Source organism: Salmo trutta, chromosome 19, assembly GCF_901001165.1.
Source record: "Salmo trutta chromosome 19, fSalTru1.1, whole genome shotgun sequence".
NCBI classification, from domain to species: Eukaryota; Metazoa; Chordata; class Actinopteri; order Salmoniformes; family Salmonidae; genus Salmo; species Salmo trutta.
In genome coordinates, this window is record NC_042975.1 from 39,860,232 (window position 1) to 39,886,979 (window position 26,748).

The 26,748-nt window shown below is 45.2% G+C and overlaps 1 protein-coding gene across 10 annotated transcripts in view; it reads left to right on the plus strand.

The window, feature by feature from the left end:
• LOC115154576 (unconventional myosin-XVIIIa) overlaps nucleotides 1-26,748 on the plus strand; it is a 109,371-nt gene that overhangs the window by 69,695 nt on the left and 12,928 nt on the right. For all 10 annotated transcript variants that reach the window (XM_029700938.1, XM_029700932.1, XM_029700936.1 and 7 more), the window contains 18 exons: nucleotides 299-427; nucleotides 7,272-7,415; nucleotides 7,708-7,797; nucleotides 8,100-8,219; nucleotides 8,363-8,480; nucleotides 11,482-11,609; nucleotides 11,724-11,878; nucleotides 12,667-12,790; nucleotides 12,945-13,145; nucleotides 13,243-13,353; nucleotides 16,033-16,137; nucleotides 17,834-17,980; nucleotides 18,241-18,354; nucleotides 22,402-22,518; nucleotides 24,396-24,479; nucleotides 25,337-25,474; nucleotides 26,187-26,372; nucleotides 26,527-26,669. In XM_029700938.1, coding sequence (XP_029556798.1) covers nucleotides 299-427; nucleotides 7,272-7,415; nucleotides 7,708-7,797; nucleotides 8,100-8,219; nucleotides 8,363-8,480; nucleotides 11,482-11,609; nucleotides 11,724-11,878; nucleotides 12,667-12,790; nucleotides 12,945-13,145; nucleotides 13,243-13,353; nucleotides 16,033-16,137; nucleotides 17,834-17,980; nucleotides 18,241-18,354; nucleotides 22,402-22,518; nucleotides 24,396-24,479; nucleotides 25,337-25,474; nucleotides 26,187-26,372; nucleotides 26,527-26,669 — 2,354 coding nt within the window. The remainder of the gene's footprint in view (nucleotides 1-298; nucleotides 428-7,271; nucleotides 7,416-7,707; nucleotides 7,798-8,099; nucleotides 8,220-8,362; nucleotides 8,481-11,481; nucleotides 11,610-11,723; nucleotides 11,879-12,666; nucleotides 12,791-12,944; nucleotides 13,146-13,242; nucleotides 13,354-16,032; nucleotides 16,138-17,833; nucleotides 17,981-18,240; nucleotides 18,355-22,401; nucleotides 22,519-24,395; nucleotides 24,480-25,336; nucleotides 25,475-26,186; nucleotides 26,373-26,526; nucleotides 26,670-26,748) is intronic.

Here is a 26,748-nt window from a genome sequence, read left to right on the forward strand (position 1 = left end):
TTTCGTCTACAGTCGGTTGCTTTCACCTTACCACTCAAACACGCTCAATTACTTTACTACCCAATCTTCTTGGATTAAAAGGCCGTTGTCTTTAGACTACAGTGGATGGATCTACCGTTTTCTTGTTAATGTAATTTATTTGTGTAATAGGTGCTAAAAAGGCATACTTTCTTGAAGTCAATTTCAAGTCAATTATGTGACCATTTTGTTTGATTTAAATCAGCTCCAGACTTGAACAAACGTGACTATATCTATTTTGTTTGATGATGAACTAAAAGGTGTGTACTTTCGTCCCCAGTTGTTCTTCAGAGCAGGGACCTTGGCTAAACTGGAGGAGCAGAGGGATGAGCAGACCAGACACAACATCACCCTGTTCCAAGCAGCCTGCAGTGGGTACCTGGCCAGACAGGCCTTCAAGAAGAGGAAGGTAGGCATGACTCCATCACGGCTTCACGTCATCCAGCTAGCTGTCAGAGAAGAAAGGCGGGATTTAAAGATAGAAGCAGGGAAGGAGACAAAGATGTACTGTGTATGTCAAGGCTATGACTGGGACTGTCCAATATGATCAGAATCTGTTTTATAGTTTGAAATCCAGGATTTATTTTCCATGATTTACATTGATCGTTTTTTTGTAGAGAACAGTTCAGTCTTCCTACTGTATATTCCCCCTGTTCCTGAAGTCTTTTTTTAGATTACGGCAAGCTCTACAGTAAACTCTACAGAAAAATATTTTACCATTGATTTAGAGACAGAGAATAAAACTTTCATGTGATCTATAATAGAGAGATGTGGTTGCCTAGGAGTCTGGAGTGAAGGAGGCTGTTCCAGGTCACATTTTAAAGGTTGATTGCTCCGCCATAGGACAACAGCTAGCTCTGCTGTAAATCTCAAACTAATCACAACAGGACTTTGTAAATCTATTGGCCTAACCCCTCCCCATCCCACCTGATTCACCCTGTCACTATCTGCACCAGGGACAGGGGGGTAGCATGTCCCCCTTAATAACACTCTTATTGATCAGCTCTTTTTAAAAGCAGCCCTATTATACGTGCCAGCATCTCCTTCTCCTCAGTTCTATCTCTCCTTGTCCCTCCATTAATCTCTCTCCACATGATATGCGGCCGTCTCTCTGGCGCTGATAGCATTTTTGCAGTTGATGTATGGAAACCAGCACTCCTCTCCTTCACTGTGTGATTACGCTCTGAGTGAGCAGGCTGCCTTCATCTGGCCTGGCTAGAACTGAGTTCACTGCCTGGTACACCACCCACAGGACATCACTACACTCACTGGCTGGTTCCCCACCACCCACAGGACATCACTACACCCACTGCCTGGTTCACCACCACCCACAGGACATCACTACACTCACTGGCTGGTTCACCACCACCCACAGGACATCACTACACTCACTGGCTGGTTCACCACCACCCACAGGACATCACTACACTCACTGGCTGGTACACCACCCACAGGACATCACTACACTCACTGGCTGGTACACCACCCACAGGACATCACTACACTCACTGGCTGGTTCACCACCACCCACAGGACATCACTACACCCACTGGCTGGTTCACCACCACCCACAGGACATCACTACACTCACTGCCTGGTACACCACCCACAGGACATCACTACACTCACTGCCTGGTTCACCACCACCCACAGGACATCACTACACCCACTGCCTGGTTCACCACCACCCACAGGACATCACTACACCCACTGGCTGGTTCACCACCACCCACAGGACATCACTACACTCACTGGCTGGTTCACCACCACCCACAGGACATCACTACACTCACTGCCTGGTTCACCACCACCCACAGGACATCACTACACTCACTGGCTGGTTCACCACCACCCACAGGACATCACTACACTCACTGGCTGGTACACAACCACCCACAGGACATCACTACACTCACTGGCTGGTACACAACCACCCACAGGACATCACTACACTCACTGCCTGGTTCACCACCACCCACAGGACATCACTACACAAACTGGCTGGTACACAACCACCCACAGGACATCACTACACTCACTGCCTGGTTCACCACCACCCACAGGACATCACTACACTCACTGGCTGGTTCACCACCACCCACAGGACATCACTACACTCACTGGCTGGTTCACCACCACCCACAGGACATCACTACACTCACTGCCTGGTTCACCACCACCCACAGGACATCACTACACTCACTGGCTGGTTCACCACCACCCACAGGACATCACTACACTCACTGGCTGGTTCACCACCACCCACAGGACATCACTACACTCACTGGCTGGTTCACCACCACCCACAGGACATCACTACACCCACTGGCTGGTTCACCACCACCCACAGGACATCACTACACTCACTGGCTGGTTCACCACCACCCACAGGACATCACTACACTCACTAGCTGGTACACCACCCACAGGACATCACTACACTCACTGCCTGGTACACCACCCACAGGACATCACTACACTCACTGGCTGGTTCACCACCACCCACAGGACATCACTACTCTCACTGGCTGGTTCACCACCACCCACAGGACATCACTACACTCACTGGCTGGTTCACCACCACCCACAGGACATCACTACACCCACTGGCTGGTTCACCACCACCCACAGGACATCACTACACTCACTGGCTGGTTCACCACCACCCACAGGACATCACTACACTCACTGGCTGGTACACCACCCACAGGACATCACTACACTCACTGCCTGGTACACCACCCACAGGACATCACTACACTCACTGGCTGGTTCACCACCACCCACAGGACATCACTACACTCACTGGCTGGTTCACCACCACCCACAGGACATCACTACACTCACTGCCTGGTTCACCACCACCCACAGGACATCACTACACTCACTGGCTGGTTCACCACCACCCACAGGACATCACTACACTCACTGCCTGGTTCACCACCACCCACAGGACATCACTACACTCACTGCCTGGTTCACCACCACCCACAGGACATCACTACACTCACTGGCTGGTACACAACCACCCACAGGACATCACTACACTCACTGGCTGGTACACCACCACCCACAGGACATCACTACACTCACTGCCTGGTTCACCACCACCCACAGGACATCACTACACAAACTGGCTGGTACACAACCACCCACAGGACATCACTACACTCACTGCCTGGTACACCACCCACAGGACATCACTACACTCACTGCCTGGTTCACCACCACCCACAGGACATCACTACACTCACTGGCTGGTTCACCACCACCCACAGGACATCACTACACTCACTGCCTGGTTCACCACCACCCACAGGACATCACTACACTCACTGGCTGGTTCACCACCACCCACAGGACATCACTACACTCACTGGCTGGTTCACCACCACCCACAGGACATCACTACACTCACTGGCTGGTTCACCACCACCCACAGGACATCACTACACCCACTGGCTGGTTCACCACCACCCACAGGACATCACTACACTCACTGGCTGGTTCACCACCACCCACAGGACATCACTACACTCACTGGCTGGTACACCACCCACAGGACATCACTACACTCACTGGCTGGTACACCACCCACAGGACATCACTACACTCACTGGCTGGTTCACCACCACCCACAGGACATCACTACACTCACTGGCTGGTTCACCACCACCCACAGGACATCACTACACTCACTGGCTGGTTCACCACCACCCACAGGACATCACTACACCCACTAGCTGGTTCACCACCACCCACAGGACATCACTACACTCACTGGCTGGTTCACCACCACCCACAGGACATCACTACACTCACTGGCTGGTACACCACCCACAGGACATCACTACACTCACTGCCTGGTACACCACCCACAGGACATCACTACACTCACTGGCTGGTTCACCACCACCCACAGGACATCACTACACTCACTGGCTGGTTCACCACCACCCACAGGACATCACTACACTCACTGCCTGGTACACCACCCACAGGACATCACTACACTCACTGGCTGGTTCACCACCACCCACAGGACATCACTACACTCACTGCCTGGTTCACCACCACCCACAGGACATCACTACACTCACTGCCTGGTACACCACCCACAGGACATCACTACACTCACTGGCTGGTTCACCACCACCCACAGGACATCACTACACTCACTGCCTGGTTCACCACCACCCACAGGACATCACTACACTCACTGGCTGTAATTTTCCTTCACCTCCACACATGCTGTACACTATCTCTATTTCAGCCATGTCTTTGCACTCTCTTTGTTTCCAGGAAGCATCCATGTGGCTTTAAGCTTTCTGAGAAACGGACGTACGCTGCAGTATCTTCCCAAGGTGGCCTATGGGATTCGTTTTTTAGCTAGTTGAGCAAAAAGCTGAAGTTTTTAGCTTTTACACATTTTTTTTTATCTCTGCTTCTATTAAAGATTTGTGCTTCTCTTTTTGCCATCATGACAAAATAAGCAGCTTTTGAGTAATGGGCATGTGGTGGAAATAGGAACCCGGGAAAGGCCAAGGTTTTCTCTTATTAAGTTCAAAGGGCATCGTTCAGAGACTGAGGGTGAGGAGCGCTTTATAATCCACTGGAAAGGGCAGGAAATCACCACTGAAGAACTGTGTGAAGGCTAACTGTACCATTACTAAATCCATTATTCGGGCCGCCTATTTTTTTTCTGAATGCTTTCTCCTCTGTTTCTTCCCGTACATTTATCTTTAATAGAAAGATAAGATTCAATTGATTTTTTTATTGTAAAATCTTTGCCTCTGAACTAAAGTTCATTTTTTTGTGAGGTAAGATGTAGTACTCAATTATGGGTGACGGCTAAGGTTCTGTGGTTGTTTCATATCAGTGTATGGAAACGGTTGTTTCTGTTCCAGTAGAAAAATAGAAGTCTAAGTCTGTTTGTGTAATTCTTGGTTTGGTGGTTCATTGTTCGCTGGAAATAATATCAGGTCTTTGACTTTAACATTATATTAACTTTTTAGAAAGTATGTTTGTCTGTAACATCACATAAAGTCATACACATATGAAGTCATGACTTGATGACTATGATGTTAATATAATGTTCAACCAGGTCAAAAAACGGATATTATTTCCAGCGAACAATGAACCACCAAACCAAGATTTACTCAAATAACTCTTTAGACTTCTATTTTTCTACTGGAACAGAAATAACCGTTTCCATACACTGATATGAAACAACCACTCCTAACCAGATAAAAACCACAGAACCTTAGCCGCCGTAGATTAACTATAAAACAATGAGTTTTTCATTGCAAACCTCTTGAGTCTGTCTGGTTTAGTCAGTATAATAATGATGATAGACCAGGCCATGTGCGTTTCTCTGTCTGCCCTGAAAATATCTAAAATTTCACAAATATATGCAGGAGGTATAAAAGTAGTTATTCCAAATGCACCAGCCCAAGAAATAGAAAATTGTAATTGGAGGAGTGCGGTGAAGTGGTATATTACTGTGCGAATCGAGTTCCCTCCTCCCTCTTTCCTCCCTCCCTCTCTAGCAGGAAGATTAACGGAGTGTGTCTCTATCCAGAGGCCTGTCTTATAATAATGATTGTATAATGAAACCCACTAGGGCTCTCACTCGGTCTTCCCCGTTCATGAAATTTGATTAGGCTTCCATAATGTCACTGTATGATGTATCCGTTTTCAACAGATGTGCCATGGCTAGATGGAAATACACCCTGAGAGTGTTAGGAATATGTTCTATGGCAGCGGCAAACATACTAAAAGCCCATGGTGCTTGATAAGCGGCTGGCTGTGTCATAGAATGTCCTGTAACTTTTGATTGATTCAACATGGTTTCCAGAGCTTTTTGAAGTCGTCCCAGTATGACTTCATCAGGAATATATATCTCCCTTTCGAGAAGCAACAATTTCCCTTTTGAAAGTGTGCCTGTGTCTCTCTCCTCTCTCTCTCTCTCTCTCTCTCGTACAGTAGTGGAGGGGGCATATGGAAGACAGGATGTTTTCTTTTGAAACACAGCTCAGTGTTCCGCTGTGTTTTCTTTCCTCATGTATACCTCTGGGAGCCGGGGGGAATTGAACAGAGCAGCCGATGGGCTTCCTAATTAAGCGCTTGTTTTAAGTCAGGGAGTGCGGTGCTGAGTGGAAGCAGGTGGTGTGGGCGGGTGCTTCTCCTACATCGTCAAGTAGAGCTCAGTCTTCACAAACACAGCACACGCACACATGCATGCAGACAACACACATTCACGCACAGGTAGGGGAGAGAGACACCGAACCAAAGCTATTACCCAGGAAATTACATCTAGCCCTACACTCTTACAAAAAAGGGTTCCAAAAGGGTTCTTTGGCTGTCCCCTGGATAACACAGTTTTTTCTAAGAGTGTAGATGATTGTCAGAATCTTGGCCCACGATTCACATCCTCTCAACAGACTGACATACAGTCAGACACCCTCTCAATATGAATAGCCCTTTGTTTATTTATCTTCTGTTTGCCTCATTCATTAAGGTCTAAACATCACAAATGAGTCCTGTTGAATATGTCTGTCTGAGATTTGCTGAATGTAGCGCTGTGTTACGGCTTTCATGGCGTAACAAATCCTAATTGGCCATAGAGGCTGACTTCGGGGCGGAATCTACTTGACGCTGGCAATATTGTGTTGTCTAATTGGGTTTTGCCATAATCTGCCGCCACTACAGATGCTCATGCACAAGCTGCATGGAAATCGTGTAGCACTTGGAATAGGCTTCCAAGATGTATTGATGTTTGATTTAATTAATCAAAAGGGCTTTCAGCCTTGGAAAACGGTCTGCAGCAACCCTCCAGAGAAGGCTGACTGATGAGGCCTGGCTGGTTAGTCGATTCTGCAACACATGATTATTGGATGTGTACATGTCCAGCCATCCTGTATGTCAATAACATGGAGACTAGGGCTAGGGTTTCTCAAGATCAAAAACGGCACGTTATTCAATAGTAAAGAGTAAATCACAGTGAAGTTTAGGCTGATCATACTAATCTGATGAGATATTCATTCTCTGTTGTTAGTGCGTTGAGTGGCTCTCCATACTCTATTTCTGTAGCAAAGCTAGCTCTGCTGCACTGTACCTCCTCTGCACTGTACTGTACTATGCTTCCACCCTCTCCTCTGCATTCACACACTCTCAGCCCCATACAGTACAGTCCAGTACCGTCGCACCCACTCTCTTTCTCTGTGGGCTGTGTTTCTCTGTGTGCTGAGCAGACCCACGACCTGGCCATCCGCTGCATCCAGAAGAACATCAAGAAGAACAAGGGAGTGAAGGGCTGGCCCTGGTGGAAGCTGTTCACCACCGTACGGCCGCTCATCGAGGTGCAGCTCACAGAGGAACAGATTCGAGGAAAAGATGTGAGTATCTCTGTCTCTCTTTCTGACTGTTAGCCTGTTTAGCCATCCAACCTCACCCACTGCAAATCTGCTCCACATGACTAAAGTAAGGGTTTGCATACTTGGAAATGTGTGATTGCACACCCACGACCATGAGTCAAATCTCTAGAGTTGCTATGTGATGTCAGGTGGGAGTGGTGAATATCTCCATAGTGTTGCACAGGATTCCAACATGGCTACCTCTGCTGTAGCTATTTTCTACTGTCTCTTTCCCGTTCTTATAATTGTCCTTGTACTGTATGTTCTCTTCCAGGAGGAGATCCAGCATCTGAAGGGCAAGCTGGAGAAGACTGAGAAAGAGAGGAACGAACTGAGACTGAACAGTGATCGACTGGAGAGCAGGGTGAGTCTCCTGGGGCCTTTCTTCTATGCACTGCATTCTGGGAGACAGCGTTTGCTGCAGAAGTAGTATAAAGTAACTCAGTCATACTGGCTTCATTCACCAGAAGCTGTGTCAGGTTATCAACTCAAACAGTTCGCCTTTGTTCAATGTTTGACTCCGTCTGTGATAAGAAAAGTAGGCTGAGGATATGACTCTCGGACTTCATAGATAGCCTTTTGATGGTGTGTTTGTAGTGCACTGTGACCGAAGGTAGGCCATGCCATGGGGCATACACATTAAATACTGTGTGTGTGTTCCTCCAGATCACAGAGTTGTCAGCGGAGCTTGCGGATGAGAGGAACACTGGAGAGTCGGCCTCCCAGCTGCTGGAGACCGAGACGTCTGAGAGACTGAGACTGGAGAAAGACATGAAGGACCTACAGGTACAGACAGACTCACTCACTCTTGAGTGTCTGTACTTACACTACTGTTGTGAGCCTAAGTAATAGGACAGGGCAGATGGAGCACGAACATAACATTTAGTAGGGGGAATATTGAATTTTCTGTCTACCTCTGTCTACCTCAGGCTAAGTTTGACTTGATGAAGAAGCAGATGGAGTGTATGGAGATGGAGGTGATGGAGGCTCGTCTCATCAGAACGGCAGAGCTCAACGGGGACATGGACGATGACGATGATGATGCAGGTGAGTTCTTCTGCTGCCTAAAGTCTCTTATCCACACAAACCCACTGAATGCCTGCTGACTATTCTGTTGTCATTATGGCTGAGTGAAGGAAAGGCATTATAAATATAAAAAATCGAATGAAATTGTATTTGTCACGTGAAGAATACAACGGGTGTAGACTTTAAAACCTCTACAGGATTGGTGGGTCCCCGCGAGACGGTTGAGCTAACGTAGGCTAATGTGATTAGCATGAGGTTGTAAGTAACAAGAACATTTCCCAGGACATAGACATATCTGATATTGGCAGAAAACGTACATTATTGTTAATCTAACTGCACTGTCCAATTTACAGTAGCTATTACAGTGAAATAATATCATGTTATTGTTTGAGGAGAGTGAACAGTTATGAACTTGAAAATGTATTAATAAACCAAGTAGGCACATTTGGGCAGTCTCGATTCAATATTTTTTACAGAAATTCAATGGTTCATTGGATCAGTCTTTGCACATACACTGTTGCCATCCAGTGACCAAAATCTAAATTGCACCTGGGCTGGAATAATACATTATGGCCTTTCTCTTGCATTTCAAAGATGATGGTACAAAAACAAATACAAAAAATGCATGTTTTTTTCTTTGTGTTATCTTATACCAGATCTAATGTGTTATATTATCCTACATTAATTTCACATTTCCACAAACTTTAAAGTGTTTCCTTTCAAATGGTATCAAGAATATGCATATCCTTGCTTCAGGTCCAGAGCTACAGGCAGTTAGATTTAGGTATGTCATTTTAGGTGAAAATTGGAAAAAAAGGGGCTTGATACTCATGAAATGCTTGCCTAACACGAGGAATAAAATACACGAGAATGGAGCTACTGTATATACAGGGAATACCAGTGCCAGATCAATGTGCAGCGGTACGAGGTACTTACGGTAGATATGTACATGAAGGCAGGGTAAAGTGACTAGGCATCAGGATAGATAATGATAAGAGGTGTAACCATTTAATATTTAGCAGTCTTATGGCTATTTAACAGTCTTATGGCTTGGGGGTAGAAGCTGTCTCAGAGCCTGTTGGTCTTAGTGCCGATGCTCCGGTACCGTTAGCAGGACGATAACAGAGTGAACTCAGACACCGCCTGATATAGAGGTCCTGGATGGCAGGGAGTTCGGCCCCAGTGATGTACTGGGCTGTCTGCACTGCTCTCTGTAGCACTTTGCGGTCGAGGGCAGTGCATTATCATACCAAGCGATGATGCAGCCAGTCAAGATCCTCTCGATGGTGCAGCTGTAGAACTTTTTGAGGACCCATGCCAAATCTTTTCAGCTTCCTGAGGGGGAAGAGGCGCTGTCTTACCCTCTTCTACTGTGTGGGTGTGTGTGGACCATGTTAAGTCCTTAGTGACGTGGACGCCAAAGAACTTGAAGCTCTCAACCCGCTCCATAGCACTGTCTACTGGTATAAGACTACTGGTATAAGAGGATACTCACAAATGACATCGGAAAGAGTGGGTTGTATTATGATCACCTTTGTTTTTCAGAGGCTAACAGACACCGCTTAGAAAGGTGCCAATGGTATGTAAAGCTGCAATATGTAACATTTTGGGCGACCCGACCAAATTCACTAGAAATGTGCGTTATAGATCTATCATTCTCATTGAAAGCAAGCCTAAGAAGCGGTAGATCTGTTCTATGTGCACTATTTCTATGCTTTTCCTTAAGTTTCGTACAATATTTGTGGTTATGGAAACTATATTTCACAGCGGTTTAGATGGTACAATGAATCTCTACGCTATACTTGCTTGTTTTGTCAAATAAACTGAAATTAGGCGAACTATTAGTATTTTTGCAACCTGGGGCGATTTCTGCATAGTGCATCTTTAATAGTTCCAAACTGGTAATATGAGGGTATTGTGTGACTCATCCTTAGTACAATATTTGAGACTCCATACAGTAGGAAATTGGGTCAAAAGTTGCATTATAATATAACTGGCCCATGAATTGACCTATCTTCTATGGATTTACAGGTATGGAATTAAGATGCCCATTGTCAGGCCTTAGTCCTCTCTCTCCTCTGATCTTCTGCATTGAGTGAGGTGTCATGCTGTGAGTGTATTGTCCTTGAGTCTCTCTGTGCCCGTGAGTCAAGGAGCTCGAATACCCGGCCTCCATAAAGCCAGAGTGGGGAGGTTTCAGATAAATGAGAAAATAATCTTGTGGATCAGAGCCGGTGGCCCCTGGAAGCTGTCATTATACTATATATATGCAAATGTCTGTTCGTAATGAAAAGCCCCAGTGTTCCTGTGTGAAGGGGGAATGGACAGCCTCTCAAACGATAAGTCTGAGAAATGAACCTGGACCCGCCTCTAGTCTCTGCTGCTTTGGTGTAGATGGTCTCTGACAGCCACAGCTCTGGGCCAAGTTAAAGCTCTAGATTAGATCGATTTAGATTAGTTTATTAGTCACATGCACAGGGTCGCAGATGTAATCGCAGGGTACAGTAAAATTCGTATTCTTCGAGCTCCCAACAGTACAGGAGTGAATGATATTAATAATAATAATAATAATACTAATTAATGGACATTTACAACTGTAGCTATGCTGTTAGGTTCTGCCCTTCCACCATAAACCCTTTTTTCAATGGTGTCAAGTCCATTTTTAAACAAATCTCCTTGTAGTTGATGAACTTTCAATGTCATCTTCCCTCAGTAGAGACGATGTCTTGAGGGATGCTCTTGTTCCCTTGAGTTTCTTGAAGGTTTTTCTTTGTATTATCAAGTTATGATGAAAAGTTTGGTAGAAGTTTCCATGTCTGTTGTTGGCAACGCTTGAATGTGAGACACAGAAAATCTTCTCTAACCTAATGATCCTCAGCAGCATCCACTGGCTCAGTCACATTGAGCCTCCATCCTCGTTCAGTCAGCCAATCTAGCATTAAAAGATTGGTCACTCCAAATGTCCCATAGTCTGTCTCCGTCACTCCCTGACCATATGTACTGTCCTTGGTCTGTCTCACAGGAGGAGAGTGGCGGCTGAAGTACGACCGAGCCATCCGGGAGACGGAGTTCACCAAGAAGAGACTTCAGCAGGAGTTTGAAGACAAGCTGGAGACTGAGCAGCAGAATAAAAGACACCTGGAGAGAAGGGTACAGCCCTGGTCTTACACTAATGCTTAATTCCATATTGTCCCCTGGTGTACTGTAGTGATATCTCATACTGTATGATAGTAGAGTACTCATATTGTGTGGGTGTGTGTGTAGCTGACTGACTTGCAGGCGGACAGTGATGAGGTGCAGCGCTCTGTGCAGCAGCTGAAGAAGAAGTGTAGCAGATTGACGGCTGAGCTGCAGGACACCAAGCTGCACCTGGAGGGCCAGCAGAGCCGCAACCACGACCTGGAGAAGAAACAGAGGAAGTATGTACACGCAGGCACACTCGCAGGCACACGCACTAATACACAGTGGTAAAGCCTTCATTCACCAGCTCTGGTTATTTAACACTGACTATAGATATAAGAAACCTTGGTTTGGTCACATATAGCACAAGATGGCTTACCATCCAAAGAGGGAGAAGTAATGAACCGGTTTCTTTGTCTGCTGAAATGTCCTCACTCTCACTAGCTGACCTACCTAGGATACTACTACACATTTCTTCATTTGAATAGAGACTGGCTGTAATCTGTGGAATTGCATTAGCCAAGGGAATGAGTCAGACTTTTAGAACTTGAGAGGTTTGTGCTGTGACAGAATGTGATCTCTCCCCTGGGGCTAATTGAAGATGCTCTGTGGGAGTAATCATTTTCAGCTGTGCAAAGCCGAGGACGGCTCCTCTTAGAGAAGAAAAAGAGAATTAAGAGACCTGACAGTTCAGAACACTTCACAATTCAGTTGAACACTCCTAAGTATAGCTGGCCCAGACAATTGAATAGAACATTATCCTCATGATGAGAATGTTATTGTAAATTAACAGCCCACTATTAACATTTAAAGGTGAGTGCTGATAATGAGGTTAAAATGGAGGCTATACTACTAGCAATAGTCCTCAGTGGGATGAGAGGAAGTGAAATAGTTTTTTATTGCAATGAATTCAGTTGTAAATGATTTAACTCAACAAATGGCCCTGGTTAAATATTTGATCTTAGGAGAGGTCTTGAGGATGTATGACGTCCTGTCAGTAGTGTAACATGAGTGTTGTGTGTTGCAGGTTTGACTTGGAGCAGAGCCAGGCCCAGGACGAGGTGCTGAGGGAGAAGAACCTGAGAGAGAAGCTTGGCCGGGAGAGAGACATGATGACTGGGGAGCTGTTCAGTCTGCGCCAGCAGCTGCAGGTACCAGCTGGACACGGAGGATAGATCATAATGTTATCGTTGCCCCTGGGAAGACCATGTTCTCCATGTCCTCTGTATGTCTTCTGGCCTGGTCCAGGAGTCCTCTGAGTATCCCTGTCTCTTTACTGACCCCTGCCTGCCTGCTTGCCTGCAGGACAAAGACATGGAGCTGTGTGCCGTCCAGCTGAAGGTGGAGCAGCTGGATGCAGAGCTACAGGACCTGTCCTCCCAGGAGTCCAAGGACGAGGCGTCGCTGTCCAAGACCAAGAAGACCCTCCGCGACCTGGAGGCCAAGGTCAAAGACCAGGAAGAGGAGCTGGACGAGCAGGCCGGGACCATCCAGATGCTGGAGCAGGTAGAGGAGGAGGAGGAGAGGAGGTGAAGAGGGGAACAATACAGAGCCCTTATAGGAGTTGCTGGTCTATAACAGTCTATTTGTGTGTGTCCTTCAGGCCAAGCTGCGTCTGGAGATGGAGATGGTGAGTCTGCGGCAGACCCACTCCAAAGACATCGAGAGCAAGGATGAGGAGGTGGAAGAGATCAGGCAGTCCTGCAGTAAGAAGGTATGGAGGCCTGCTCACACTCAACACACAACTGTATTTTCCACAGCAGTCCTATTTGTGATTGTTATCAGCTATGCATAACCTCCCTACTTTAGAAAACAACATGCCGACCCATGTCAAGTATACAACAGCTCTGACAGGCACTTCAACTAACACACACAATAATGTGTAGGCAATCGTGGCAAATTACTCTGCACTCTGAATTCCTATCTTGACTGCCTTAATTTCCCCAATAGCAACAAGTCATGGCAACCATATCTGGAAATGACTGTTGATGTGATTTGTCGTCATTTGGAATGTTTTGATTACGTTACTTGTATAATTTTGATACATTTTTACCCACAGTAATTTCACATTGACAGTCAGGCATATAGTGTCGCATAGAGTATGACCTTGATCTGGCCCTCAACCTTTAGCCCTATGGGACGACATGTGGCGTGATAGATGATACTGACATTGCAGTGATGGTCACCTGTCAGCCTGTCCCAATGACTGTGTAGTTAATGTTATCTATCAATCAATCAATCAAATGTATTTGTAAAGCCCTTTTTACATCAGCCGATGTCACAAAGTGCTATACAGAAACCCAGCCTAAAACCCCAAACACAAGCAATGCAGTTGTAGACGCTCGGTGGCTAGGAAAAACTCCCTAGAAAGGCCAGAACCTAGGAAGAAACCTAGAGAGAAACCAGGCTATGAGTGTGCCGGGTGGAGATTATAACAGAACATGGCCAAGATGTTCATAGATGACCAGCAGGGTCAAATAATAATAATCACAGTGGTTGTAGAGGGTGCAACAGGTCAGCACCTCAGGAGTAAATGTCAGTTGGCTTTTCATAGCCGATCATTCAGAGTATCTCTACCGCTCCTGCTGTCTCTAGAGAGTTGAAAACAGCAGGTCTGGGACAGGTAGCACGTCCGGTGAACTGGTCAGGGTTCCATAGCCACAGGCAGAACAGTTGAAACTGGAGCAGCAGCACGACCAGGTGGACTGGTCATGCTGAGTCATCAGGCCAGGTAGTCCTGAGGCATGGTCCTAGGGCTCAGGTCTTCCGAGAGAGAGAGAGAGAATTAGAGAGAGCATACTTAAAATTCACACAGGACACCGGATAGACTGGAGACATACTCCAGATAAAACAGACTGACCCTAGCCCCCCAACACAAACTATTGCATCTTAAATAATGGTGGCTGAGACAGGAGGGGTCGGGAGACACTGTGGCCCTGTCCGACTATACCCCCGGACAGGGCCAAACAGGCAGGATATAACCCCACCCACTTTGCCAAAGCACAGCCCCCACACCACTAGAGGGATATCTTCAAACACCAACTTACCATCCTGAGACAAGGCCAAGTATAGCCCACGAAGATCTCCCCCACGGCACAACCCAAGGAGGGGCGCCAACCCGAACAGGAAGACCACGACAGTGACTCAACCCACTCAAGTGACGCACCCCTCCTAGGGATGGCATGGAAGAGCACCAGTAAGCCAGTGACTCAGCCCCTGTAATAGGGTTAGAGGCAGAGAATCCCAGTGGAGAGAGGGGAACCGGCCAGGCAGAGACAACAAGGGCGGTTCGTTGCTTCAGTGTCTTTCCGTTCACCTTCACACTCCTGTGCCAGACTACACTCAATCATAGGACCTACTGAAGAGATGAGTCTTCAATAAAGACTTGAAGGTTGAGACCAAGTCTGTGTCTCTCACATGGATAAGCAGACCATTCCATAAAAATTGAGCTCTATAGGAGAAAGTCCTGCCTCCAGCTGTTTGCTTAGAAATTCTAGGGACAATAAGGAGGAATGCGTCTTGTGACTGTAACGTACGTGTAGGTATGTACAGCAGGACCAAATCAGAAAGATGGGTAGGAGCAAGCCCATGTAATGCTTTGTAGGTTGGCGGTAAAACCTTGAAATCAGCCCTTGCCTTAACAGGAAGCCAGTGTAGAGAGGCTAGCACTGGAGTAATATGATACATTTTTGGGGTTCTAGTCAAAATTCTAGCAGCTGTGTTTAGCACTAACTGAGGTTTATTTAGTGCTTTATCCGGGTAGCCGGAAAATAGAGCATTGAAGTAGTCTAACCTAGAAGTGACAAAACCATGGATTAATTGTTCTGCATAATTTTTGGACAGAAAGTTTCTGATTTTTGCAATTTTACGTAGATGGGGAAAAAAGCTGTCCTTGAAACAGTCTTGATATGTTCGTCAAAAGAGAGATCAGGGTCCAGAGTAACGCCGAGGTCTTTCACAGTTTTATTTGAGAAGACTGTACAACCATCAAGATTAATTGTCAGATTCAATAGAAGATCTCTTTGTTTCTTGGGACCTAGAACTAGCATCTCTGTTTTGTCTGAGTTTAGAAGTAGAACATTTGCCGCCATCCACTTCCTTATGTCTGAAACACAGGCTTCCAGGGAGGGCAATTTTGGGGCTTCACCATTTTTCATCGAAATGTACAGTTGTGTGTCGTCCGCATAGCAGTAAAAGTTAACATTATGTTTCGGAATGACATCACCAAGAGGTAAAATATGTAGTGAAAACAACAGTGGTCCTAAAATGGAGCCTTGAGGAACACCGAAATTTACAGTTGATTTGTCAGAGGACAAACCATCCACAGAGACAAAGTCTACTCAGTCTACTGATCTTCCTCCTGTCTGTCGCTGTCTGTCTGTCCATTCTACAGCTGAAGCAGATGGAGGTACAGCTGGAGGAGGAGTATGATGACAAGCAGAAAGTCCTGCGTGAGAGGAGAGAGCTGGAGACCAAACTGCTGTCTGCCCAGGATCAGGTACTCCATCACCCTGTTACTGATGTGTGTGTGCATGCGTGTGAACACAACTGGGTGCTCATCACCCCGTCATTGTAAATAAGAATTTGTTCTTAACTGACTTTCCTAGTTAAGTAAAAAATAAATAAATCAGTCTGACAGGCTGACTACACCGCTCGCGTCGCGTGAGCGAGCGTTGCAAAATAAATTTAGAAATGTATATTATTCAATTATTGCACCAACACTGCTCGCGCGTGCCAACGAGCGTTTGCGTTGCCAAGGGCTAACACGGAACCCAAACCGGATGCGCGCGTGCGTCATCGTGCATAAATGTATTTTGTCCCCCCACACCAAACGCGATCACGACACGCAGGTTAAAATATCAAAACAAACTCTGAACCAATTATATTAATTTGTGGACAGGTCAAAAAGCATTAAACATTTATGGCAATTTAGCTAGCTAGCTTGCACTTGCTAGCTAATTTGTCCTATTTAGCTAGCTTGCTGTTGCTAGCTAATTTGTCATGGGATATAAACATTGAGTTGTTACTTTACCTGAAATGCACAAGGTCCTCTACACCGCAAATTAATCCACACATAAAATGGTCAACCGAATCGTTTCTAGTCATCTCTCCTCCTTCCAGGCTTTTTCTTCTCTTGACTTTATATTGCGATTGGCAACTTTTATAAATTAGGTGCATTACCGCCACCAACCTCGTTCGTCTTTCAGTCACCCACGTGGGTGTAACCAATGAGGAGATGGCACGTGGGTATCTGCTTCTATAAACCAATGAAGAGATGGGAGAGGCAGGACTTGCAGCGCGATCTGTGTCACAAATAGTGGGGTCGTTCTAAGAAGAGGGACTTTTTCTTCCCTTTGATATTTTAAGCCTGTTATATTAAAGTGCCCTTTAATATAGACCACATGGATAATTCAATAAAACAGATTTTTAATGTGTCGAAATTCAGCATTTTGACATGACCCTCTGTCAACCCTGTGTCACTTCTAGGAAGATATCAACCCACTTAATCTAAACATTTCTCCAAGATTCACCGTCATTGTAAAGCCCTAGTGATTTTGTTGCTATGACATTCATTTCTGAAGATTATAGTTTATTTCATGTGATTAGTGATTCATTTACGTCTGTCCCTAATTTTAAGGTCAACCCTGTTATGTGAATTGAACTCTCATTTTAATATGGTGAAATTATTCCTTTTAGCAAAAAAAAAATCTAAAGAAACATTTGAACATCTAATAGTCAAATCAAAGTGTAAATACAGGTGAGCTGGTTCTACTGTTTTTGGTCATTTTCTGGTATTTTGTGGTGCAAAACAGAGCGGGTCGAACATAAAAGGTCAACCCTGTTACCCATAGATAGACAAGTAAGCATGTTTTAGCTATTTCATTTTGTTTGTGACGCTTGCATTCAATTGCCTCTCCCTGTTGCACAAAACAAGCTTCCATTCCCCCTGTCACGAGGGGATTTATGGCTCATTTAAGATGAAATCGTCAACCCTGTTACAGTCAACCCTGTCAGTCAAACATGTCACTTTATTTGGCACATACTATAGTAATTTGTTTATTGCGATTTTTTTATGAAGTTGAACATGTACTTTTTATGACAGAATGTTTAAAAAATATGTGACCCTGTTACACTTCTCAAAAGGCACCGAATTGGTGGAGTGACCCAGAGACTGTTTGCCTGTTCACTTCTAGGTGGGCTGCAGGGACGTGGAGACAGAGAAGAGGCTGAGGAAGGACCTGAAACGCACCAAAGTGCTGCTGGCTGACGCCCAGATCATGCTGGATCACATGAAGAACAACGCCCCCAGCAAGAGAGAAACCGCCCAGCTCAAAAACCAGGTACACCACCCTATATTACACTACATGGCCCATCTTATTAACATCAGGTCAATCAGGTGCTTCAGTGACATTCTGACGGCTCTTTAACTTCACATAGTCCTGTCAAAATGTATTGCACTTGCTCTTCCAATCAAGGACAGGGTGTTACATTTTGTGATTTCTGAAGATTTCTTAGTTTCCCTGACCTTGACCTTCTAATCCTCTCTCCCCCTCTCTTCCTCCACCTCCTCTTCCTCCTCCTGTTATATATCCATTCACAGCTGGAGGAGTCAGAGTTCACGTGTGCGGCGGCGGTGAAGTCTCGTAAGGGCATGGAGATAGAGATCGAGGACCTGCACATCCAGATGGAGGACGTGGTCAAAGTCAAGATGTCGGTGAGTGAGAGCTCCCTCAGCTGTCCTGTCTCAATATGAGAGGATTCCCTACCATTATAGCTGCCTAGTGTGAACTGCACACAGAGTACGGAGTACGTCCACATCAGTGTGCTGTATTTCAATTTCCTTTTAAAAGGGCTTACAGCCTAGTTAAATCAGTCAAGATAGTGTATATTTTACCTAGATAAAATGGCTGAGTATACCAAAAAGTAGGAACACCTTCCTAATATTGAGTTGCACCCCCCATTTTGCCCTCAGAACAGCCTCAATTAGTCAGGGCATGGACTCTACAAGGTGTCCAAAGTGTTCCACAGGGATGCTGGCCAATGTTGACTCCAATTCTTCCCACAGTTGTGTCAAGTTGTCTGGATGTCCTTTGGGTGGTGGACCATACTTGATACACACGGAAAACTGTTGAGCATGAAAAACCCAGCAGCGTTGCAATTTGACACAAACCGGTGCGCCTGGCACCTACTAGTATAACCCGTTCAAAGGCACTTAAACCATTTATCTTGCCCATTCACCCTCTGAATGGCACACATATTCACACTCCATGTATTTGTATTTATTATGGATCCCCATTAGTTCCTGCCAAGGCAGCAGCTACTCTTCCTGGGGTCCAAACACACCAATGCACCCACATTGCATATAAAACAACAGATAAAACAGTGAACTATGTTTGTACTGAATGAGCTAAAGATAACAGTACATCATATAACATCCCTACAACACAAAATGTTCAATATCACAATGTGTGCGTATGCATCTGTCTGTACTTTTGTGTGTGTCTCAGTTGTCTCGAAGCTTAAACATCCTTCTTTAACCTGTCTCCTCCCCTTCATCTATACCAGTAGTTCCCAAACTTTTTATAGTCCCGTACCCCTTCAAACATTCAACCTCCAGCTGCGTACCCCCTCTAGCACCTGGGTCAGCGCACTCTCAAATGTTGTTTTTTGCCATCATTGTAAGCCTGCCACACACACACACACACTATACAATACATTTATTAAACATAAGAATGAGTGTGAGTTTTTGTCACAACCCGGCTGGGAAGTGACAAAGAGCTGTTACAGGACCAGGACAAAAATTATAATAATAATCAATCATTTTGTTCTTTATTTAGCCATCTTACATATAAATAAAAATTGTGAATAACTCACCACAGGTTAATGAGAAGGGTGTGCTTGAAAGGATGCACATAACTCTGCAATGTTGGGTTGTAATGGAGAGAGTCTTAAATCATTTCCCACACAGTCTGTGCCTGTATTTAGTTTTCATGCTAGTGAGGGCCGAGAATCCACTCTCACATAGGTACGTGGTTGCAAAGGGAATCAGTATCTTAACAGTGCGATGTGCCAAGGCAAGAAACTCTGAGCGCAGCCCAATCCAGAAATCTGGCAGTGGCTTCTGATTAATTTCAATTTTCACAGAACCGCTTGTTGCAATTTCGATGAGGCTCTCTTGTTCAGATATCGATAAATGGACTGGAGGCAGGGTATGAAGGGATAACAAATCCAGTTGTTTGTGTCATCCGTTTTTCGGGAAAGTTTCTGTGTAATTGTGCACCCAGCTCACTAAGGTGCTTTGCTATATTGTCCTTAAGTCTGAGTTCATTTGCACCAAAAAAAAATCATACAATGATGGAAAGACCTGTGTGTTGTCCTCGTTAATGCAGACAGAGAAGAGCTCCAACTTCTTAACCATGGCCTCAATTTTGTCCCGCACATTGAATATAGTTTTGGAGAGTCCCTATAATACTAGATTAACATTATTCAGGTGAGAAAAAACATCACTCAGATAGGCCAGTCGTGTGAGAAATTCATCATCATGCAAGTGGTCAGACAAGTGAAAATTATGGTCAGTAAAGAAAACGTTAAGCTTGTCGCTCAATTAAGAAAAACGTGTCTATACTTTGCCCCTTGATAACCAGCGCACCTCTGTATGTTGTAAAAGCGTTACATAGTCGCTGCCCATATCATTACATAGTGCAGGAAATACACAAGAGTTCAGGGGCCTTGCTTTAGCAAAGTTAATAATTTTCACTGTGGTGTCCAAAACGTCTTTCAAGCTGTCAGGCATTACCTTGACAGCAAGAGCCTCTTGGTGGATGCTGCAGTGTACCCATGTGGCGTCAGGAGCAACTGCTTGCATGCACTTTACCATTCCACTATGTCTCCCTGTCATGGCTTTTGCGCCATCAGTACAGATACCAACACATCTTGACCACCAAAGTCCATTTGATGTCACAAAGCTGTCCAGTACTTTAAAAATATCCTCTCATGTTGTCCTGGTTTCCAGTGGTTTGCATAAACATCATGGACATATAGCAGGAGCTGTACCAGGCCCTCCACGTCTGTTGACACATCCAGCTGTAACGCCAATAATTCACTGGCTTGTATGCGAAGCAGTAATTGTTTCAAAACATCTCCTGCCATGTCTCTGATGTGTCGTGAAACAGTGTTGTTTGATGAAGGCATTGTCTGTAAAGTTTTTTGGGCATTTTCCCCCAGCATTGTCCCAGACATGTCCACGCAGCAGGAAGAATTAAGTCCTCTACAATAGTATGGGGCTTGCCTGTCCTAGCCACTCGGTAGCTCACCATATAAGACGCTTCTAGACCCTTCTTATTAATAGTATCTGTTGCTTTTATACGTGTCTTAATACTTGAAGTCATCTTTATTCTCGCTCAAAAAACTCAAGTGGCTTATTTCTCTAAATGTCATGTTTCGTTTCAAAATTTCTGCGCAAGAGTGAAGATTTCCCGCAAGAGAGTGACGTTTAATATGATTGGATGTTAATTATTTGACTAGGCTACCTGTATTTGACATTGTGTTTTTATTTCGCTGAACACTAGTTGGTTACATTTTATTTTTGGCAGTGAAATTGGGCTACTCAGGCGAGGAAAAAAACCTCACCCAAATGTATAGCTGGAAATATAAATGTACTGTTAAAAAATAAAATGTGGGCCACATTTTTATTTGGCGTACCCCCGACAGCATTGCGCGTACCCCAGTTTGGGAACTTATCTACACTGATTGAAGTGGATTTAACAAGTGACGTCAATAAGGGATCATAGCTTTCACCTGGATTCACCTGGTCAGTGTATGTCATGGAAGAGCAGGTGTTCTTAATGTTTTTTATACTCCGTGTAGATGTGACATAAACAATTTCTGTCCGTGCAATTTTCATTTAATTTAACAGAAATGCAGATTGGTCTATTCTAATGAGATTGCTTGCTTGATGACCTTGTTTATTGTAGTGATACACAATCGACATCTTTTTGTTAAGGAAACAATTCCGTATTTGTGTAATTACAGCTTTATTTACCACATTTTTTACTACACAACAAACCAAACAGTGTCATTAAAAAGAGTAGGAGAGCCTGTCGTTTCTTTTACTCTCCCTTTCACACAAGGTAGACTCTTTTAGTGTGTGTTAAAACACTGCCACGAATATGCACAAATCCCCCATCATCATTGACATTTTTTTTTTCTGGAAATGGCCCATTTCTCGATTATGTGCTAATGGATTAATTAGCATTGTTGATATTTTTTTTGTCCTCATTAATGCGTTCCATAATCGCTTCCCATGAGAGTGCTTTCTGTGTTTTAGAGGAAATTGCGGGAAGAGAGTGACACTTGTGGTCCTCTGGGGACAGAGAGAGGACAGAGAGTGACCCTGTAGAGCTGCTAATTGGTGTGTTTATGGCTATGAAAGGTATTTTAAATGTCTCCAGTTTGGGATGGCATACTAAGAGGCTGGGTGTCTTTCCCTCCAGAGTAGATCTGACGATCTGCCTTAGGACACTAGTTCCAAGCTAATACATGGTGCATTGGCCACAAAGGTCTGTCTGCAGGCCTAAATGACCCAATCAGGTGTGATTATAGTAAATCACACTAATCCACCATCAGGGTCAGGCCACGGGTAGATATCCATTAGATGACTGGCCAGCTGTTCACCATTGATTACTTTCACTGGCTCTGGTTGAAAAACAGCTTAGCTGTTAACGTTTGTCTTTCTCTTTCTTCCCCTCTTCCTCTCTCTCAGCTTGAGGAGCAGGTGTCCCGTCTGCAAAGGGAGAAGAACGACCTGCAGTCTCGTATGGAGGAGGACCAGGAGGACATGAACGAGCTGATGAAGAAACACAAGGCTGCCGTCTCCCAGGTAAACCCTGCCCCTGAACAGCTTCTGGTCTATAGACCTGCACTATAACTATGACACATACTGTACATCCCTCTCAGCTACACAGCTTCTGGTCTATAGACCTGCACTATAACTATGACACATACTGTACATCCCTCTCAGCTACACAGCTTCTGGTCTATAGACCTGCACTGTAACTATGACACATACTGTACATCCCTCTCAGCTACACAGCTTCTGGTCTATAGACCTGCACTATAACTATGACACATACTGTACATCCCTCTCAGCTACACAGCTTCTGGTCTATAGACCTGCACTGTAACTATGACACATACTGTACATCCCTCTCAGCTACACAGCTTCTGGTCTATAGACCTGCACTGTAACTATGACACATACTGTACATCCCTCTCAGCTACACAGCTTCTGGTCTATAGACCTGCACTGTAACTATGACACATACTGTACATCCCTCTCAGCTACACAGCTTCTGGTCTATAGACCTGCACTATAACTATGACACATACTGTACATCCCTCTCAGCTACACAGCTTCTGGTCTGTAGACCTGCACTGTAACTATGACACATACTGTACATCCCTCTCAGCTACACAGCTTCTGGTCTATAGACCTGCACTATAACTATGACACATACTGTACATCCCTCTCAGCTACACAGCTTCTGGTCTATAGACCTGCACTGTAACTATGACACATACTGTACATCCCTCTCAGCTACACAGCTTCTGGTCTGTAGACCTGCACTGGGCACCAGTATCCGTATGCTTTAAAAAGCCCTTAATGTATTTTCCTATGTGTAGGCGGAACATTTGAGAAGCTAGAGATAAACAAACCAAATGTTGCATTCAGAGATGTGCAATCTGTTACACAGGAGGTTACATGAATTATAATATATTGTCCTGAATACTTGACTGTTGGATATTAATCCACCTCCTAAGTTAAAATACCTATGTTAAATGGAAGCATCCCACATAAGAATATCCAGAGTTTCATTCCAAAACGCTATACAGTATATCCATTTTCAGAAATGTTGGTAATAGCTTTTATTGTTTAATGAAATTCTGAACGAGATTGGCGTGTTTTTTCACTATCTAATCATGGCATTGGGTTGTTCAATGACAGACATGTATTTGTTTAAAATCTATCACTTGATGGTTATCTTTTCAGAGAGACAAATAATCATGTTTTTTTCTAAATGCTACATATCCGCCTCACTGTCAGAGAAACAAGTGGTGCTGCTAGGTTTTACATAGTCAAATGTAACAAATAACACTTTTTTAAAGAAATGTACAAATTATACGTGACATCAATATTTAATTAAAAAAATAACTCAATACAGTAATATGAAATCTGTATGTAAAACATTTACATTTGACATTTTTGCTCGTCTTCAGAATGACTTACAGTAAGGGTATTCATCTTAAGATGGCTAGGTGAAACAATCACATATCACAGTAAAATATACAGGATATGAGCAGCAAGTAGCCTAGCGATTAAGAGCGTTGGGCAAATCCCCGAGCCAAGTAGGTGAAAAATCTGTTTGTGCCCTTGAGCAATTAAGCTCCTGTAAGTCGCTCTGAATAAGAGTGTCTGCTAAATGACAAATAAAATGGTAAAAAATATGAGCATTCCATTTGAGCTAAATGATGTGTGTGTATATAGCATTTTGCAAAAAAGAAATAAAACATTTCAGACACATCTGAAATGTAGGAATTAAAAATGTGACAACCGTAATATTTTACACACACCTGAAGGTACCCATAACTAATCATTTCTGATGAAAAAACACAAATGTAAAAAATTGGTGGATATAGTGTTTTGGAAGTAAACTCTTCAAATACTGTAACTATCTCTGTGTGTTTGTGATGTGACAGTCTGCCAGAGACCTGGCCCAGATCAGTGACCTGCAGGCCCAGCTGGAGGAAGCCATGAAGGAGAAGCAGGAGATCCAGGACAAGGTAACTACACACTGCCATGGGAGCCCAATCCCCCTGCCTGCCCCCACCATCCCCATCTACTCACACATTCACCAGCCACTCAGAGGATGTCATGCCCTCAGCACAATCATACAGGTTGTCCTACACCATTACCTTCACCTGGAGAGGATCAGAGCTCTGTCTGTCTGCTTAGAGCCCGATCTTACCGCTCACTCTGCTTGCTGTAAGGTAGTTTTAAGAGCTGCCACCAAAGGCAGCGTTAGATGGCTATCTATCTATCTATTGTATCTATCTAAATCCTGTAGCCCTGCAGTGATTAACAGATCCACAATGAGAGGAACACTGTGTTCTTTAATGACATGAAAGGCCAGCTCTAAATCCTCCTTCTCTCAGATGCAAAGCTCCTCATTAGGAGCCCTGGTGCATTTTGGGTACTTTTAGTTAGTGTATGTTTTTCATCCTCTTATCAGATATGAGAAAAGTCTTAAGACGAAACAAGTTTGCAAAGCATTGATCTTCTCCCCCTCCACAAAGCTGTGCAGTGGGATCTGTGATCGTTATTTAGGTCTGTAGAGGCTACTGGGGTTATCCTATCCTCGGCTTATTGGCTATTCACATCAGATAATACTAGCATTAGAGGCAACAAAAATGCTGGCTAGATTCCCAACATTTCAGCCAGGGGGGATGCTATTCACAATGCAGATGAAGGGAAGAGGTGAATGTATATATTTTGGGCATAAACACATATCTGTTGAATGCAGGCCTAGTATTGATTATAGAAGAAGTAGAGGGAGGGTTGCATAGGGCAGAGTGGAGGTGTTCAGTGTGGTGTAATCAGTACTTCAGTATGTCACTGTGTGTGTGTTGCCCCCCTCCAGTTGCAGTCCCTGCAGAGCCAGCTGGAGTTCCAGGAGCAGTCCATGGTGGAGAAGTCCCTGGTCAGCAGGCAGGAGGCCAAGATCCGCGAGCTCGAGACCAAGCTGGAGTACGAGAGGACCCAGATCAAACGCCTGGAGGTGAGATGGGAGAGGGAGAGGGTGGGAGGGGGGGAGAGGGAGGGAGGGGAAGAAAGAGGGAGGGAGGGTGGGAGGGAGGGGAAGAGGGAGGGAGGGTGGGAGGTGGAGAGGGAGGGAGGTGGAGAGGGAGGTAGGGAGTGAAGGAGTGAGTGAGTGGGAGAGGGAGAAAGAGGGAGAGAGTGGGAGGGAGAAAGGGAGAAAGGGGGGAGGGAGGGGAAGAAAGGGAGGGAAAGAAAGAGGGTGGGAGGGAGGGAGGTGGAGAGGGAGGGAGGGAGTGTGGGAGGTGGAGAGGGAGGGAGGGAGTGAAGGAGGGAGTGAGTGAGTGGGAGGGGGAGAAAGAGGGAGAGAGTAGGAGAGAGAGAGAGAGATGGAGGGTGGGGGAGGGAGAGAATGAGTGTGTGAGAGCAAGAGAGAGGGGCTTGTATGTGGGAGGTAGAGGGCAAGCTGTGAGGCCACATTTTGGGTCATTGAACAAATGCTGTGAGGGAAATATATTTTACGACAGCCATACTATCTTTCTCTGGCCAGCTGTGATTTCTGCACACCTGAGCTCAATTGGAAATTCTTTGTGACCTCAATTTGACCCTTCTCCAACTACATTAACCACACCACAAACCTCAAAGTGAAATGTGCTCACTGCTCAGGCACCTATGCTGGATGTCTCAGCTGTGTTCTATGCGGTTCTGACTTAGTTCCATCTCCTCGTCTCCAGAGCCTGACAGGTCGTCTGAAGGAGAACCTGGAGAAGATGACGGAGGAGAGAGACCACCGCGCTAATGGAGAGAACAGGGAGAAGGAGCAGAACAAACGCATACAGAGACAGATGAGGGACATCAAAGAGGAGATGGCTGAGCTGTCCAAGAAGGAGGCCGAGGCCAGCCGCAAGAAGCACGAGCTGGTAAGGAAGAGGGCCCAGTCAGCAGAGTACTAAAGTATGGACTGGACTCTCCTTGTTAGGTCATACAGGGGTAATATCCGAATTTAGGGTGGGGATGTCTTGGTTTACAGGTGTTTGGGGTGACAGTCACTTACTCTGCATCATGATCCATCAGGAAATGGACATAGAGAGTCTGGAGGCAGCCAATCAGAGTCTGCAGGCAGACCTCAAGCTGGCCTTCAAGAGGATTGGAGACTTGCAGGCCGCCATAGAGGACGAGATGGTCGACAGTGACGGCGACGATGACCTCGTAAACAAGTAGGTGCCCCTCCCCTCTCTTCTTCAGCCGGAGGACAGATTCTCTTTGTAATAAAGTTGTCAGAAAACAACTGCCCAT